At 59.4% G+C, this 16,421-nt stretch overlaps 1 protein-coding gene across 8 annotated transcripts in view; it reads right to left on the reverse strand.

Moving 5' to 3' along the window:
• The window catches only part of ADGRB2 (adhesion G protein-coupled receptor B2), a 101,573-nt gene that overhangs the window by 72,875 nt on the left and 12,277 nt on the right, over nucleotides 1–16,421 (reverse strand). For 6 of the 8 annotated variants that reach the window (XM_073317499.1, XM_073317505.1, XM_073317504.1 and 3 more), the window contains exon 2: nucleotides 361–1,165. The exons of 1 other annotated variant lie outside the window; for it this stretch is intronic. In XM_073317499.1, coding sequence (XP_073173600.1) covers nucleotides 361–1,150 — 790 coding nt within the window. In that variant the 5' untranslated portion in view covers nucleotides 1,151–1,165. Of the gene's footprint in view, nucleotides 1–360; nucleotides 1,166–10,194; nucleotides 10,350–16,421 lie in introns of all 8 variants that reach the window. One more of the 8 variants, XM_073317500.1, reaches the window with a different exon arrangement.

The following is a 16,421-nucleotide window of genomic DNA, read 5'->3' on the forward strand; positions in this document are numbered from 1 at the left end:
TAGGACGGACTGGAGCTGAGCGCTCTGGTTATAAACCAACTCCACTAGCTCCTCGTCTCCGCTCAGCACAGACTGGAGCCAGACGGGTCGCTAGCCGGATGCACTAGCCCGCGGCTGTAATCACTAGAGATGACCTCTAACGTGCACGAGCGCCGCTGCCCTCTACTGGACGGCATTAGAACTGCCCACGCTGGGCAACCTGCCCCCTAGAGGGCTAACAGGGGAAGTAGATTGTCGGCGGCAGAAGGGGCCAAATTCCATCCCCCTCTCAGCACCCAACGATCAAATGGAGCCCGAGCCGGCTGTGGCTCCCTTCCTCTGAACCCCCCGCCCCCCCCCCAGGCCCCGGCGCCCCCTTACCGTATTTAATCTCCGGCGCGTATAAATCGTTCGCATTCCCAGAATGCAGCTCGGTCATGCAGCACTGGCTGCTGCTCGCGGCGGCCGGGGTGCCGGCTGGTGGCAGGGCATTGGACTGGGTCTCGTTTGGCCGGGGCGCCGGCAGAGCCTCGGCCTGGCAGCTGCAGCCCGCCTGGGTGAGGCCACAGCGCTGCCCCCCCTGCTCCCGCAGCCGCAAGCACTCCTCGAACCAGCGGCACAGCACCCCACAGGTGAACTGGCTGGAGTTGTTGTTGTTGATGAGCAGAACCTCCACGAAGCGGAACTGCAGGGCGTCGGGGGCCAGCAGCCGCGGCGCTGCCTCCGGCTCGGCAGCCAGGCACAGCTGCACGAAGTTCTTATCGAAGTGCAGGAAGGTGATGGGGCTGGCGCCCTGGCACAGCTCCAGCCGGGCCTCCCCTTCCTCCTCCCCGTCCTCTGGGCCCCGCAGGGGCAGCCCCGCGTCGCCCTGCGGGCCGCAGGTGTAGTTGGCGAGGTAATGGTCGAGTGGCAGCACCATGGGGGAGAAGTGGGCGCACACCTGCTCCTCCCGGTTGAACTTGAGGTACAGGGAGTACTTGGTGGGGTCAGGGTTCTCCAGGGTCCACGAGCAGCCGGTGGTGATGGTGGGGAAGAGGTCCTTGAGCGAGAACGAGCCGTAGAGAACCCCGGAGGCCAGAGCTGAGCAGGCGCTGGGAGCTGGGTCGAAGCCCCGCGTTAGCCACAAGAGAGACGATATCACAGACAGTAAGAGGGGACCAGCAGGGGTCATCCTATGTCATTTGCCCTGCAGGAGAGAGAGACAGACAGACAGACAGAGCCTTACTGAGCTGCAGCAGAGCGAGGGGCTGTTATTACAGCAGAGTGCCAGGGCTCCGGAGTTAGGACATTCTCTTCCAAGTGCCGTAAAATCCACATCCTTACCCGTATCGCCTTGAAACTTGGCATGCCTCATGGGCACATGCAGTAGGGCTAGTGATCTAAATTTGGGGTCATTTGAGCAAGGGATTTCTGAGATACCCACCCCCCCCCAAATATATACATTACGGTAGCCTGAGCCTACAGCTATGCTAGATGTTGTACAGGCCGGTAACAAAGGGGATTGGCCCTGCCCAGGGCACGGAGCATCTGCCCCGCTGGCGGGTAGAGCAGACAGACAGGCGGGGGGAGGACAAGGGAGAACAGGGCAGGGGAGCGGCAGAGCATCCATTCCTGACCAATGCCAGGCAGCAGCATCTTGCGGGTGTCGCTGCAACGGTGGGATTTAAGGAGTTTAAGGGGGCGGAGCTTTATGACTCTTGAGGGGGGTGATTCCCATCCAAGGCCCCCCAAGTCCCTCCATCCCAGTCTCCGTCTCCCACTCAAGTCACACACCCTGCCATCCCCCACCCATGAATCCTGCAGCTTACGCCGTAGCGGGGGGTGCGAGAGAGCTGGGGAACAAGGGGGTGCCCCACAGCTGACCCTTCGCCCACAGGCTGGCCAGGGAGCACGGAGCTAACGAGGGCACCTGGCACTGACAACAGGTGCGAACTGGGGGCTTCCTAGGGGCTGAGGATAATAAAGACTGCTCCAGGGACACAGGGTTCTAGCCATGACTCGGCAGGGAGCGGGCGGCGAGGTTAGAACAGGACACCTGGGATCCAGTTCCAGCTCCAGCCTGACTCACTGGGTGGACTCCGGAAGTCGGTTCCCGTCTTAGAGCCGGCCTCACCGTTTCCCCACCTGCAACGGGGCGAACGCCACAGGGCGCCTGGAAGGCTCCGCTCGTGTTCGCCAAGCCCCCGGTTCACCCTTCGCGGGAGGAGGGTGGAGAACAGCCGTGCTTTCCTCTGAGAGCGGGAGAGCGCCGGCCGTATTTCCTCAGCGCTAATCCCAAACCACAAACCAACCCCCCGTGGCTTGGCCAGGCGCCCGCTGCCGAAGGGCCGGCGTCTCCCTGCAGCTCCCAGCCAGGCACCACTGACACAGACCCCTTTCTTCAGCGGGCTTAGCCTCTGCTCACTTGGCCACCAGCCTCCACAGGTCCTGCTTTACCAGCTCACAGATCATCCCATCCGAGCCTCTGACAAGCACAGGCCAGAGACCCCCGGCCGCTTTCCACTCCTCGGTGCCGGCCCCAGCGGCTCTTTCGGCTCCTCCCGGGGCAGGGACACAGGGATAATTCGCAATTTATGCCCACCTGCTGGCATGGTTTGTAATGTGGTCGCGCCAGGCCCTCGGGCTGCAGGGGGGCTAGGAAGCAGAGATTCTCCATGCCGGGAGAGACTCTGAGACTGGGATGGAGGGACTTGGGGGGGCCTTGGATGGGAATCACCCCCCTCAAGAATCCCAACAGAAATCCCAGTGACGCTGCTTTCTGGAGATACGCCGCGGGCAGCGCCAGGGCCTCCTGGGGCCCTGTCCACCCACAGTACCCGCAGCTCGTGCTCTAGGCAGCCCGCAGCCAGCAGAACGAGGCGAGGGAGCTTCCTTCACACAGATTCACTCAGGGGTGTTCCGGCTTTCCCCGCTCTCCACACCAGCCTCCTGCAGCTGCCAGTGCCCTTCCGGGGCTGTGAGCACCACCCGCCGGCCCACAGGCCAAGAGGCAGCTAATGGGAGTGACCAGCACGTCAGGGGCTGGGGAAGGTCCCAGCTTGACAGCCCAGCAAACAAAGTGCTCCTGCCCAGAGTGGGTGCTGGTAGCTCAGGCTCCCGCTGGGTCCCCAAGGCCGTTGTGCCCTTGGCATGGAGGCAGGCAGTGCCAGATGCCCAGCGGGCTGCGTTACAGCGGCACTGGGCCCCGGCGCCTCGTCGCCCTCAGCTTCCCATCCATCTCCCATAGTGAGGGGACACACTCGTTACCATCTGTGCCCGGCAGGTCCTTGTGAGCTCAGCCAAGGAGATGGACCCAGCACTGGAGCCAGACTCAACCCTGTCCAGGGCTGCCTGTGTGAGCCCGGGGCCATTCCCCGAGGTTTAAGCTAGGCCCGAGAGCTGAGCCCAGGCACCGGAAGGCAACGCTGATCCCTTTGGAGCCAGGAGGGTTGGGGGAGGTGTGACAAAGCGGGACTTGTTCTTAATGTTTCCTCTGAATACTGTAGGAGTGCCTCAGTTTCCCCTAGGCATTTCTTAAGTCTCTAGGGGGTGGGATAAGGGGGTGTAATTGTTGCAGAGCAAAGGGCCAGTGTACATAAGTGGCCAACACTCTGTCCCCTGGCCACTGATGGCCTGGCCCTTCCCCCCTGCAAGGTGAGAGCTAAAGGGTTGGAGAACAAAGGAATCTGGTGACCTCCTGGAACGGGAAAGGGACAAAGCCCAGAGGAGGAGGGGCTGGAGGGTGAGTCAGTTTGGGGCTGGCTGGGGACGAGGAGTGAAGTGCAGACGTGGTTGTCTGGCTCACTGCCCCCACCCAAAAAATGGACCCAACTGAGGGGTCCTGTTCTCTGTACCTACAAGCTCTGTTTTAGACCGTGTTCCTGTCATCTAATAAACCCATTTTACTGGCTGGCTGAGAGTCACGTCTGACTGCGGAGTTGGGGGGCAGCACCCTCTGGCTTTCCCAGGACCCCGCCTGGGTGGACTCGCTGTGGGAAGCGCACGGAGGGGCACAGGATGCTGAATGCTGCCAGGTCAGACCCAGGAAGGTGGCAGCCATGTGAGCTGTTTCCCCTGCAGACAGGCTGCTCCCAGAGAGGAGGAGACCTCACCAGGCTGCCTGGCTTCGTAGGGAGCAGCTCCAGAGCATCGCCCGGGGACCCCGTGACAGGAAGGCAGGCCCCTGCTGGCAGGGAAGCCACAGCCCAGCTCAGGGTCACAGACAGGCCCATGAGTGACGGGGCGGGGGGAATCCAGGGGATGCGCCTGCAGAGCCAGTCCCCCCAGCAGAGTAGGGGCAGCTGGCATCAGCCCAGACACTGAGCCTTGCCAGAGACGTGCGCAGGCCGGGTGGGCAGGGAAAGCCCCTCGGCGCCCCCAGGCCTAGAAACAATGGCCAGGGGCTCCCCGAGGCTCGGAGCACAAGGCCGCAGGGCTCTCCTCCCGGGCCAGGGGAAATCTGCAATCACAGCCCAGCGGCCACTCCAGATAGGCTGTGGAGCGACAGGATCCCTGCAGCGGGGGTGCCGTGCGCCATGCTCTGCACATGGGCACCGCCAAGCAGGGGCGCTGCGTGAGGGGGCTGGGCAGGGACACAGGGCTGGTGCTTCGGCTGGCTCTCTGGAGGTGCAGGGATCGTCTGTCTAGGGGGGCGAACGGGGGGGGTGACGGTCGCCAGCTTGGCCAGCCCCGGGGATCAGCCTGGCCACCCAGCCCCAGTACCTATCACACACACGCGTGTTCCACCACTGCAAAGCCTCTTGCCCAGGCACAAGGACAGCATGTGGACGCGTGCGCACACCGAGAGGATCGAGGGCCCTGCCAGGCGTGTCAGCCCAGGTGAGCACTCACAGAGGCCCACGCGATCAGACAACGACGCGGTCACCTGCCACCTGGCCCTGGCTCCGTGCGGGGACTCGGGGAGCCCAGTGCAGATCCCCACCAAGCAGGGCGAGGCACGGGTAAGGATGGGCCTCCCCGGCTGAGAGACGAGGCGCCCCATAGGCTACCAGAGGCTGGAGAGAGGGGAGGGCAAGGAAAAGACTGAAAAGGACTAACGGACATGTATGCCCCACTGCCAGGCCTGCACCAGCCTCTCCCTCCCAGGGCCCCGCACACAGCCCCTCCCCCTCAGCACCCTTCTCCCCCAAGGGCCCGTCACTCGCTACAGCCCCACAACGGAACCAAGCACATCTGGCTCTTCATTCTGTTTGTCCCTCTTCCCATTGCTGTGAATTCCCATGCTGCCTGGGCCCCAGGCCACTGCTTACTTCCCCTCCCATGCAGATACCCCCCTGCCCCATGCCTGCCCCACTCGCCCCCTCGGCATCCGATCACAGCAAGCACACGCACAAGCATTCCACGTCTCCCAGCACAATCGTGACAGCTGCTTCCTTCCCCACGCCCTGGTGTTTCCGCCTGCTTCCTCCCCCCGACCCCGCCACCAGCCCAGGCAGGATCCGTCCCTGGTCCGGATGAGCAGCGCCATGGCTGGTGGGAAAGGAGGGGAGTCAGGCCAGCTGACTGAAACGGGAGGAAAACAAGCCTCTCGGAGCACCCAAAAGGTTTACCGAGCTGGCATCTCCAATCTGTCCTGCTGCCACTCCCACTGTGCCAAAGCAAGGCTCCTCTCGCCGTCACCCCACTGAGGAGATGGATGGCGTGCCCACCTCTAAACGGCGCACAGATACCGTGCGACGCTGCCCACGGCAACAGCCGGGCATAGCGCCAGGCCGCAGCAACGGAGCCTTCTTGTTATTTCTTCTTATTTGTTACAGGCTTTGAACGCAGCAGATGGCTCTCTCAGAGCTTTGCAAATGCATGTGAGCCAAGTGCCCACGGCCCTGCGTGAGAGGGGTCCTGAGCGTCCTTTCACAGGTGGAGAAACTGAGGCACAGAGCAGGGCGTGACTCGCCCAAAGTCGCACAGGGAATCAGCATAGATCTGGGAATAGAACGCAGGACTCCTGGCTCCCAGATCCCTGCTATAACCACTTAACCATACTAGCCACTAGACTGCGCTCTCTCGCCGAGCCAGGAAGAGAACCCAGGAGTCCTGCCTCCCTGCCCCCTGCTGGAGCAGAGCGCCTGCCGTGAAAAGCACATGTCTGCACTGCCTTGGGCCGCCCACCTCCCCTAGGGCCATGGATTTCCCTTCCTTAATGCGAGCACAGGAACCAGAACCTGAAACCAGCCCTGGTCGTTAGCAGCCCAATGTCATTACCATCTGGCATCTCCAGTGCCCTTCTGTCTGGGTCTTGGCGCTATTTGGAACATCATCGGAGGGCAGCTAGAGCTGGCCAGCCCCCCTGCTGGCAGCCAAAGCTCAAGCGGGTTGCAAAGAACTCCCCCAGGCACGGGGAAGGGATGAGTCACCGCCACAGCCCCCCGCTGTCTGCAGGAATTCACAGGGGCTCCGAGAATGACTGGAGCTTCCCCACTCATCTCCCAGAGGGGAAACTTACCCTGGGATCTCTGCTCTGCATCTCCTGGAGGGTCCCAAAAGAGGCTGGGACATTCACAGCCCTTCCCCCCAAACTCAGCTTCCCCAGCCCGGAGGCAGGACCGAATCAGAGGCTGCCCGATGCTTGCCTGACGCAGAACCACCCCAGCCCATGCCATGGCAGAGCCCGATGCTGTTTTCTCCTTTCCCGTGAATTGTTTAGATAATGGCATACAGAGAACACTTATTAAGTCTGCGGATGATATCAAGCTGGGAGGGGTTGCAAGTCCTTTGGAGGATAGGATTAAAATTCAAAATGGTGTGAAGTAAATAGGATGAAATTCAATAAGGACAAAGCAAAGTACTCCACTCAGGAAGGAACAATCCTTTGCACACAAACAAAATGGGAAATGATGGCCTAGGAAGGAGTCCTGCGGAAAGGGATCTGGGGGGCCATAGTGGACCACAAGCTAAATATGAATCAACAGTGTAATACTGTTGCAAAAAAAGCGAACATCATTCTGGGATGTATTAGCAGGAGTGTTGTAAGACATGAGAAGTAATTCTTTTGCTCTACTCCATGCTGATTAGCCCTCAGCTGGAGTATTGTGTCCAGTTCTGGGTGCCACATTTCAGGAAAGATGTGGACAAATGGGAGAAAGTCCAGAGAAGAGCAACACAAATGATTAAAGGTCTAGAAAACAGGACCTAGATTGAAGAAGATTGAAAAAACTGGGTTTGTTGAGTCTGGAGCAGAGAAGACCGAGGGGGGACATGAGAACAGTTTTCAAGTGCATAAAAGGTTGTTACAGGGAGGGAGGAGGGAGAAGAATTGTTCTCGTTAACCTCTGAGGATAGGACAAGAAGCAATGGGCTTAAATTGCAGCCAGGGTGGTTTAGGTTGGTCATTAGGAAAAACTTCCCAACTGTCAGGGTGGTTAAGCACTGGAATAAATTGCCCAGGGAGGTTGTGGAATTTCCATCATTGGAGATTTTCAAGAGCAGGTTAGACAAGCACCCGTCAGGGACGGTCTAGATAATTAGTCCTGCCACGAGTGCAGGGGACTGGACTAGAGACCTCTCGAGGTCCCCTCCAGTCCTATGATTCTATGATCCAAGGGCACCGTACAGGACCCAGGGATCGCAGGGATGGTATAAATGGCCACGGGGAGAGGATCCTGATTGGCTGATTTAAGATCTAGTATAAGAGGCAGTGCCCTGGAGAATCGGGCACATAGTGCCAGCTCCAGGCTATCCCACTGCCCACACAACAGGCCTCAACGCAGCGCTGGAGGGCCCAGCCGTCTCCTCTGCTGAGCTTGGTTAGCACCAGCCAGGCTGCTGGCATCTCTCACCAACCGGGGTCAGCTCTGAACTGGGAGGGTAACAGGCTTCATAGCCCCTAAACCACCCGGCATCTTCACCAGAGCCGCCTGGCACAGGCTGCAGCAGCACGGCCCTGGGGGAAGGGAGGGAGCGAGCCGGGCGAGCGCTGAGAATCAGAGACCAAAGGCATGTCCCCCTGCTAAATACGGAACACAGGGGCAGCGTCTGCTTGGCAAAGGAACAAGCCAGGACCCAGGATGCAGTCACGTGGCACCCCTCCCTCCCCCCGGACCCAACAGGTACTGGGTCAGCAAGACAGTTCTGGGTCAGAACGTCCTCAGTGTCTGGGGCCACGGCGACCCACCCGCTCCCGTGCACACATCTGCATTCACACACACAGCCACGGAAGGACAGCAGAAAGCCCCCTCCCCACAGCCCTGGCTTTGCTCCAAATTGCTGCACACGACATAATCGCCGCAGCCTTTTAAACGCTATAAGGATGGACGGCTTCAGCCAGGGTTTCGCTGGCTCCATCAGACGCTCCCCGGGAGAATGCTCAGGAATTAATGCAATCCGCTGGCTGCGTCTCTCCAGCCCCCCTCGATCCCTTCCCCTGCCCTTCTGCAAAGATCACAGGCAACAGGTAATTTGGGGCGAGAAGCAAGTGAGCGAGTGCCCCCACCCCGTTCAGCAATGTAACGAACCAGGGCAAGAGCCCTTTTAATTAACAGCTGACTCTGGCGCAGGGATCAGGGAGGCCGTGACGAGCTTGTTATCCTGAGCTGCGCTTCACGAGCCGCCACAGCCGTGCAGGAGGAAACGGATACACGCATCCCCCTCGCCATCCCAGCAACCTTGCTACTGCCAGGTCGTTGGTTCAAATCCGGCCCAGGGCAGCCGGGTTACTGGTGAGCGGCCCACGTGCAATGAATCTGCTAGGTCTCAGTCCCGTTCACACCTCGCCTTGATGACCAAGGACTGGGTGAGCTAGAGAGACCTGAACTCCCAGCAGCGAGGCACTCAGATACTGCAGTGACAGGCGCCCGGGGGAGTTGCAGGGAGCCAACAGGCTGTTCCCAGTGCCTGAGCCCCCTCCCCATGGGAGGGCAGGTAGGGGATTCCAACTCCTCTCGCTGGAGTGGAGGCGGGGGGGAAACGTAGCCAGTATCTCTACCGGTCTCGGGGAGATAGCTACACCGGGCTTTTGATAAGCTAGGGGGAGAACAGACCAAATGCTACCGACTCTCCTATTTCCCACATCCTATCCCAAGTGAGCACAGCAGGGACTGATGGATCGGTGGCTTAACGGAGGAAACCTCCTACCAAAGGCGCTGGGGCCAAGACAGCGTGGGGGGCTCTCCGGAGGCAGGAGGACACCTCATCAGAGCGGGAGTCTGCGAGTACACTGAGGCTCCTGCGGGCACCTGTTGTACATTAACGAGGAACCAACGGATCATTAAAAACATATTTCTTGGGAATGATCCTAGAGCTGCAGCTGCTTCGCCTCAAACGGGATTTTAATAACTCATTAATAAAATAACGGATGGCAGCTGCCTTATTAAATCAGGGCGGAAGCCTTGCTTTTAAGAGGGGCTTTGCATCTGCGACGTGAGCTGGGCCGACCTCGGAGCCGAAGGAGGCTGCAGCATTAGCCCATGTGTGACCTGAGACGCAGCCAAAGTAGTGGGGAGAACGCGAAAGGTGGGAGATTTGGGAGGGAGAGGATCTGTGTGGGGAGGTCGGGGCAAGGCTGGGTTGAAAGTCACACCGGTGCGAGGATGAAGGTTTGTTCTATTCATGCGAGCACAGCGCACCCAGAGCAGACAACAGGGACCTTTTCCAGGGTCCGATCTCACAAGAACCACCAGCGTGAGCCCGACGTTGCGAAAGATGCCAGCTCTCTGGCGGCACGACACACCTGCCGGTAACGTGCAGCTGGAGACACTCTGGCTGCTGCAAGGGGGTGAGGGCAGGAACAGGGAAGCTAGCGAGCTTGCTGCAGCATTGTGGTTGGCAGCGCCAAGGCCTCAAAGCTAGCCAGAGTCAAAGGAACTCTGGGGGGGCTGGAAACCGCTGCCAAGCCCGGGGCCTGGAGCAGAGGATGCTGGAGTCCCCAGCTCGCGGGTAGATGGGAAGGTGCTGGATCTGACTGGAGGTGGGAGGAATATGCCCCGGAAGGTTGACTGGTTTGGCGAAGCTTTGCAGAAGGATGCGAGGCTCGTGGCTTCACGGCAGAACTGGTGGGCAGGATGGGGAGCAAAAACAACACATGGTTTTGCAGAATCTGGGTAGCTGGGGACTCTTCCTGCAAGGTGCTGACCCCATCAGCGCCTGGTGATTTCAAAAGGAGAGGGGGCCACACAGCACCACACAGGATAGGGCTGGGGAGCTGCAAAAACACTAGCAGGGAAGTCCAGATCTGGGTCCCAAGAGATCCAAGCCCCCCTAGAAGAGAGGAAACAGACTTACTGGTTACATGACCCTAGGGAACGCATCTATCAAGGTCTCGCCAGCAGCAGCCGCATGAATCCCAGAAGAGTTCTGCTTTGGAGGCCCGGACTGCGCCTTTCCCCGCCCATCCTTTGAATTCAGGAAGCTCAGCAGCTCCCCCCAAGACAGGGTCCCTGCATGGGGAAAGAGGATCCTGGTCTCCATGGTACAATGCTTGGGGTCAGAGTGCTACCAAAGCTCTGGTAACTCACTCATGTCCGCAGACCTTCCTGCTGGGCAACAGCGTTACCACAGCTGGACACATGGGGAAACTGAGGCATGGACGGGCAACGTGACTCCCTCAAGGTCACAGACAAGCTCAGTAGCAAGAGAACTCAAGAACCCCTTTGATACATATGTCCATGCACCCATCCAAACTCAACCCCAGCCCCCACCGTTTGAGACCTAAGCCCCAGGCAGCGACTGGAGGCTCACAGGCCTAAGTGAAATGAGCTAACGAGTGCGTGGCACAGGAATACTATTATGAATTATTTGCACTGCCGGAGCACGTCGCGGCGCTAGTCCCTGGCCAGGAGCATGCAGTGCTAAGCTTTGTACAAACACAGCACACAGACGGTCCCTGCCTCAAAGAGAACAGACCCCCGGAGTCCTGACACACGGCACACAGCTCTAACGACCCCATAGTAACTTCTAGGGAGAGTCACAGAAACCATGGGTCCTGACCCGCAGCCCGAGATGCCAGCCACGAGATTGCACCGTCTTCCAGAGAGCAACAGAACCCAGCCGGCCTGACACCCAGCCTCCTACCCACACTCCTGCGGAGCCAGGGGTTCAGCCGGGCAAGACAGAGCCCCCATCCGCCCCGGCGCACACTCTCGTCAGCCTCCACGCAGCTCCGACTCCAACTTCGCTGCTGCGCTTTCCACAGGAACAAAACCCTTTTGTTCGCCAGCGTCATCCTTGCACCAGCCAGGAATGGGGTAGAAATCGGCGCCACCTCCAGGGACTAAATCAACTCTGTTCCCTCGCGTGCTCTCCGGAACCATTGCTGGGTGGGCAGATGCCAACCGGCCCTCGCCACCTCCTCCTCCCCACCCACCTGCCAGGCCTATTTCTTGGCCTCGCAGCCCGTTTGCCCAGGCCAGTCGTCTGCTAGCTCCTCCCTGCCAGCTGGACCCCGGGGGCAAAGCCCCTGGGGGGGCAGGGACACAGTTGCAGTCAGTACCCCTTGCCGGGCCATTGGGATGAGAAAGACACCTCCCGCAGGGAGGAAACACTGGAATAAAAGCTCCACGAGCCGCATTGTAAGGGTCGGTCGCTGGTGCCAGCCATCCCAACGGAGGAGCGAACCCGTCCCGGGCTCCCCACCCTCGCCCAAGGGACCCCACTGAAGTGACCTCTGGTTCAGCCAGTGACTGGACCCCTGCGGGACGGGGCTTGTTCCGCAGCAGCCTTGGCGCCGGGATTGTAGCCGATCAATGGTGGCTGCGGGTCCCAGCGAGCGCACGGCTGAAGCCAGGACGTTCCGTCGTGTCTTGGGGCGTGTGCTGCAGCGTGACGAGGGCCCCGTGACCCCTGCCTTGTAACAGGAGGACGCTGCATCACGCTACCCCTGCACTGCATCGTCCCCCCAGCTTCGCAAGGCCCTGCCGTGTAAGCGGCCGTGCCACGAGGCTGCTCCCCCACGCCGCGCTGCCAGAGGAGACTCACCATGGCGTGATGCTGGCGCCCCGGGAGAGCAGAAGGCCACGCCACACAATGCCACGCCCATCACAGATCATGCCTTTGCCCCACCAGGCAATGGCCGGGCAGGCCCCTGGTGGCTGGGGTTTTGGGCGAGAGCAACTCAGGGATAGACAGATCCCAGGCTGAACCTTGGAGCCTCCTGTCCCCGGTCGTGCCGTAGGCAGAGGGAACCTCAATGCGAGAGCTGACGAGGCAGTGATGTAGCCAGCTCCTCGTCCGACAGGCAGGCCGGTGCTCGGCCCCGTGAGCGTGGGGAAAAGTGCTCCCTCGGGAGCATGATTCTCCAGCTTCCCGGCTCTTCCTTTTCATTAGTTCCAGCAGAGCGAGCCCTGGACGTTTATTCTTCCTGACGGCTCCGTATTGGCACTGCCAGGGCCAATTCCCCAGGCCCCGCATGAGGCCCAGGACTGGGCAGGGTCCCGGTGCAGGAGGCAGTGGGCCCCGCCCCCATCACCATGGGGGAGGGTGGGCAGAAGGGGGAGCCAGCCACGCTAGAACCACTGGGAGGGCATTCACCAGGAGGGTCGCTTGAGAGCAGCAGCTGGAGATCTACCAAGCGCCCCTCCCCAGGGGACCATGTGCACAAGTCCTGGCACTGTGCACACGCAGCTGCCTGGAGTGGGCAGGGAGGTCAGCAGGGGGCGCTCTCCTCTTCAAGTTAGTGCTGATCCAATACTCCAGAAGAGCAGTAGGGGGCGCTGTGCAGATGGAGGCATCATCCATCCAGGAAACACGCCGAAGCTCTGGGCTCTGGTGTGGATGTTTGAGGCCCTGTGGCTCCTCACGGAGCAGCACAAATGACTGCCCCCAGGCTGCATGCAAGATGGGGGGCTGCATGCAGAACCCACAGGAAGGGAGACAGGCCGGGAGGACACACAGAAGGAGGCAGGAGCAGATATTAACTGAGCCACTAACCCAAACCTGGCCCATGCCTGACCTCTGCAAGGAGAAGACTGCAGCCTGGCTCCTCCTCGATGCCGCGTGGCCTGGCGTACCCTGGCCAAGGGCATGGCACAGAACAAACCAGCCAGGAACAAATTCCTCTCCCACGTCTGGTGTCTCAGCTGGGAAAGCGGCACGAGACGCCCGCAGTGAGCCGGTGCCCCTCCTGCGCCAGCTGTGAGTCACTCTCCCGGCCCTCGCTGCCATCTGGCAGGACTAGAGACCGGCAGCAGGGCCTGGCTGACCGTGCCTTGGCCGCTGGGGCTGAGATCGGGACCGGGGGGAGATCACGCTGTCTGAGGCTCAGCCCAGACAAGGCAGAGATGGTCCAGGGAGGGAGGGGGCAGGTCGGGGGTGGGGGGAAGAAGTGAGGCATTCAGGCAGGAGGGCTCCACGCTGGATTTTATTTCTCTGGAGACCCACGGTGGGCACCTTATAAATGGAAAAATAACCCAGCTCACGAGCAAGGGCCTCTTGCTGGCTAGCGTCTCTCCTCGTTCGGCGGTTGTCAGCCCAAGCCCACACGTGACACTTGGCAAAGCAGACCAGCTTCGACTGCAGGGATTGAGAGACTGAGCCCAGCACAAACAACAGCCTGGGGTCAAGTCCCCGCCTCCAGAGCCGGGATTCGAACCCAGGTCTCCCAAATCCCAGGGGAGAGGCCCAGGCACTGGGCGAAAGGTTTTCAGGCAGAGCCTCCTCCTTAGCTTTGCGAATCAAGCCTGGAAAGTTTTTGTGTGGCAGACTCAAAAGGGTTCATTTCCATGGTCCTGAAACGTTTGCTTTTTCGTTTCAGCCACACCAGCTGGGTGACGGTGACACGAGTCGGTGAAAGGATTCGGCCAAAACCAACGTGCATTTTGCAGCGCAAAAATAAAGAAATAAATAAAAGGTTTTGGCCCAAAAACCCTGTGCCCAGCTCTAGCGAGGAGCAGAGTGTAAGAGCCCACGCAGAACACACCACACCAACACAAAGTCGACCACCCTCACCCAACCACACATCCCCCCACACACTAGCCTAAGTACCCTTCTACAACCTCCCCCCCATGCACACCCGTGGGCACGCTCTCCTGTGTATACTCCAACACATACACCCAGTGCAACACAACGTGGACAGCCCGCTCTCTGTCTGCGGCCAACACGAGCCTGCAGGAAGCACTCTACCATTACTTTTGGAACATCAGTTCACAGCTGGGTTGGCCACAGTACTTCATTTAAAAGGCAGAATTTACTTTGACACCTTTTATGATTGGCAGCTCCCCGTTTTAGGAGGAGAAAGCTAATCCTTCCCAGCCCAGGCCGAATCAAAGCTCACAGAGTTCTCACTTGGAAGTACCAGTGAAGGAGAAGCCCATGGAGAGGCGCCAGCCTCATTTGCCAAATGCACAGCATCTACCCTCTGCACAAGGCATGCTGGGAACTTGAACCCACAGCCACTAATATGAGGGGCAGGAAGGGCCATGCCCCCAGGCCACCCATGACTAAGGGCTTGGTCACATGGGGAATCTTACTAGCATAGCTCTAGTGCAATGAACTATTCTGGAATATCTCCCCATGCGGACGCTCTACACCAAAATTATTACAGTACAGCATAATTATTATACAGTAGTTACTTGTAACCCACTGATGGTGATCTCCAAGGAGAGGGGAGGAAAAATCCTTTTGCATTTGATCTCGCTCTGCAGTTGCCAGCTCCTGCGATATCTGGCATGTTTCTTCAAGCCCCAGCTCCTGGAGCCCCGGGATCGCATCAGAATCTCAATTTGCATTTACGAAACAAAAGCAAACAAAAGTTTGAAATGTGTGTATTTCAAACTGAGTAATTCTTTGGGTACCTCCAGCCGACTGCACAAGCTGATGGGGAGATAGGTGGGCAGGAAGCTGGATTTAGATTGTCGACTCTTTGGGGCATTGTCCATACCATTTACTGTATGTCCGTATAGTGAGCTTTGAGGGACTGGCACGTCGCAGGGTCCCAGAGCCTGGGCAATGACACGCAATGACACAGCCCCGCAGCCTGAGCCCTGCGAGCCCCAAGTCGGCTGGCATGAGCCAGCTGCAGGTGTCTAGTTGCTGTGTAGCCATACCCCAAGCCAGCTGCGGCCTCTAGGCAATACTCCAATGTCAATAACAGCCGGTAGGAGGGGCCTCAGCAGGATTTGCACATTTTTGCCCACACATGCACACCCACCCCTGCATGCCTTCTCCCCGCCCCCCAACGTACTAAGGAGAGTACAATTGCAGAAGAGGAGACCTCACTTTTGTGGGTGAAAGCTGCCCCCGCAATTTAATTGGGTTGCAAAGTCCTGCGCTCGCATCTTCTGCCACCAAACAGAGGGTGCCAGTCGGGTGGCTGGAGATGCGATCCCTTGCATCTGCAATTCAACCCTCAAGATTCAACAGCCACCCCTCCTTCTCAAGCCACCCCCCCACTTTCCCTTAAGCCGCTACCTCTCCGGACCAGTCATGAGCAGCAGGCAAGGGAGCGGGAGCCCAGCCTGGCCTGGCTGTGAAAGCGTCTGCTTTGCAGCGATAATGGGAAGGTCACTCACAGGGTGGAATGTGGGGCACCAGAGACTCATTTTCTGTTTACAGGTGTAAAGAATCCATTGAGGACCTGGGGCCCCCGGCAGGATGGCTGCCCATCCCCACTCCGTGGAGCGGCAGAGAGAAGCAAGTCAGACGGGGACACGCTATGCACTTTGCCGAGGCCTCCCCGGGCCTCAACACTGCATAGAAGCATTTCCGCACCCTGGCGGGGCACAAGATGCAGCCTCCTCCCCTGGCCCCAACGCCCTTTCCCACAATAATACAGCGTGAAGCAGCACAGAGCCACCCTCCGAAAGTACCCAACAGCCACACTCCTGACCCTGCCTTGATACAGCCGCTGTCAGCCACTAAGTGCCTTGCGCACTGTGCCGGCTGCCGTACGCGTCACCCATCACGGAAATGCAGCGACCTCTGGGGTGGGACGCGGCAGCTCTAACACCACACAGCAACGCTACCCAACCGTTTAGGACAGGAAGGGAGAGGAAAATGGTATCTCTTTGAAACCACGCCGGCCATTTTGACAACCAGGGTGTAGTTATCCAAACGGGCCATCATGGTTAACGCCCCCTGCTCCTGCCAAATGCATCCCGGGCTCTTTAAATCATCTCATCGTAACCTTGGTTTTCGGTCTCTCCCAAAACTACAGCGTGGTATCGCCGAACAATGGGCTGGGTCACCGGGGTCAGCGATAACTCAGAGGAGAGCGCCCCCTGCTGACTCACCCACTCCCCTCCCCTGCGGCACAGCGCCCCCTTGCACCACACTGGGGCATGGTGCTTCAGACTGACTCAGAGGAGAGGGCAAACCCTTGCCAAGCCACTCACGCCATCTTCGCTGCAGCTGGTTCTCCCTGATCTAAATCCTCCGAGACTGCTCAGCGTGTAACGTCGGAGGAAACTGCAGCTGGAAGCGGAACAGGAGCGAGTAAAGCACAGACAAAGGTCAAAGATCAGAGAGCCCCGGCAGGGCAGCTGGACATCACCCTGCCCAGGGAGACGATGCCCGAT

This window comes from Lepidochelys kempii, chromosome 19 (assembly GCF_965140265.1).
Source record: "Lepidochelys kempii isolate rLepKem1 chromosome 19, rLepKem1.hap2, whole genome shotgun sequence".
NCBI lineage: Eukaryota > Metazoa > Chordata > Testudines > Cheloniidae > Lepidochelys > Lepidochelys kempii.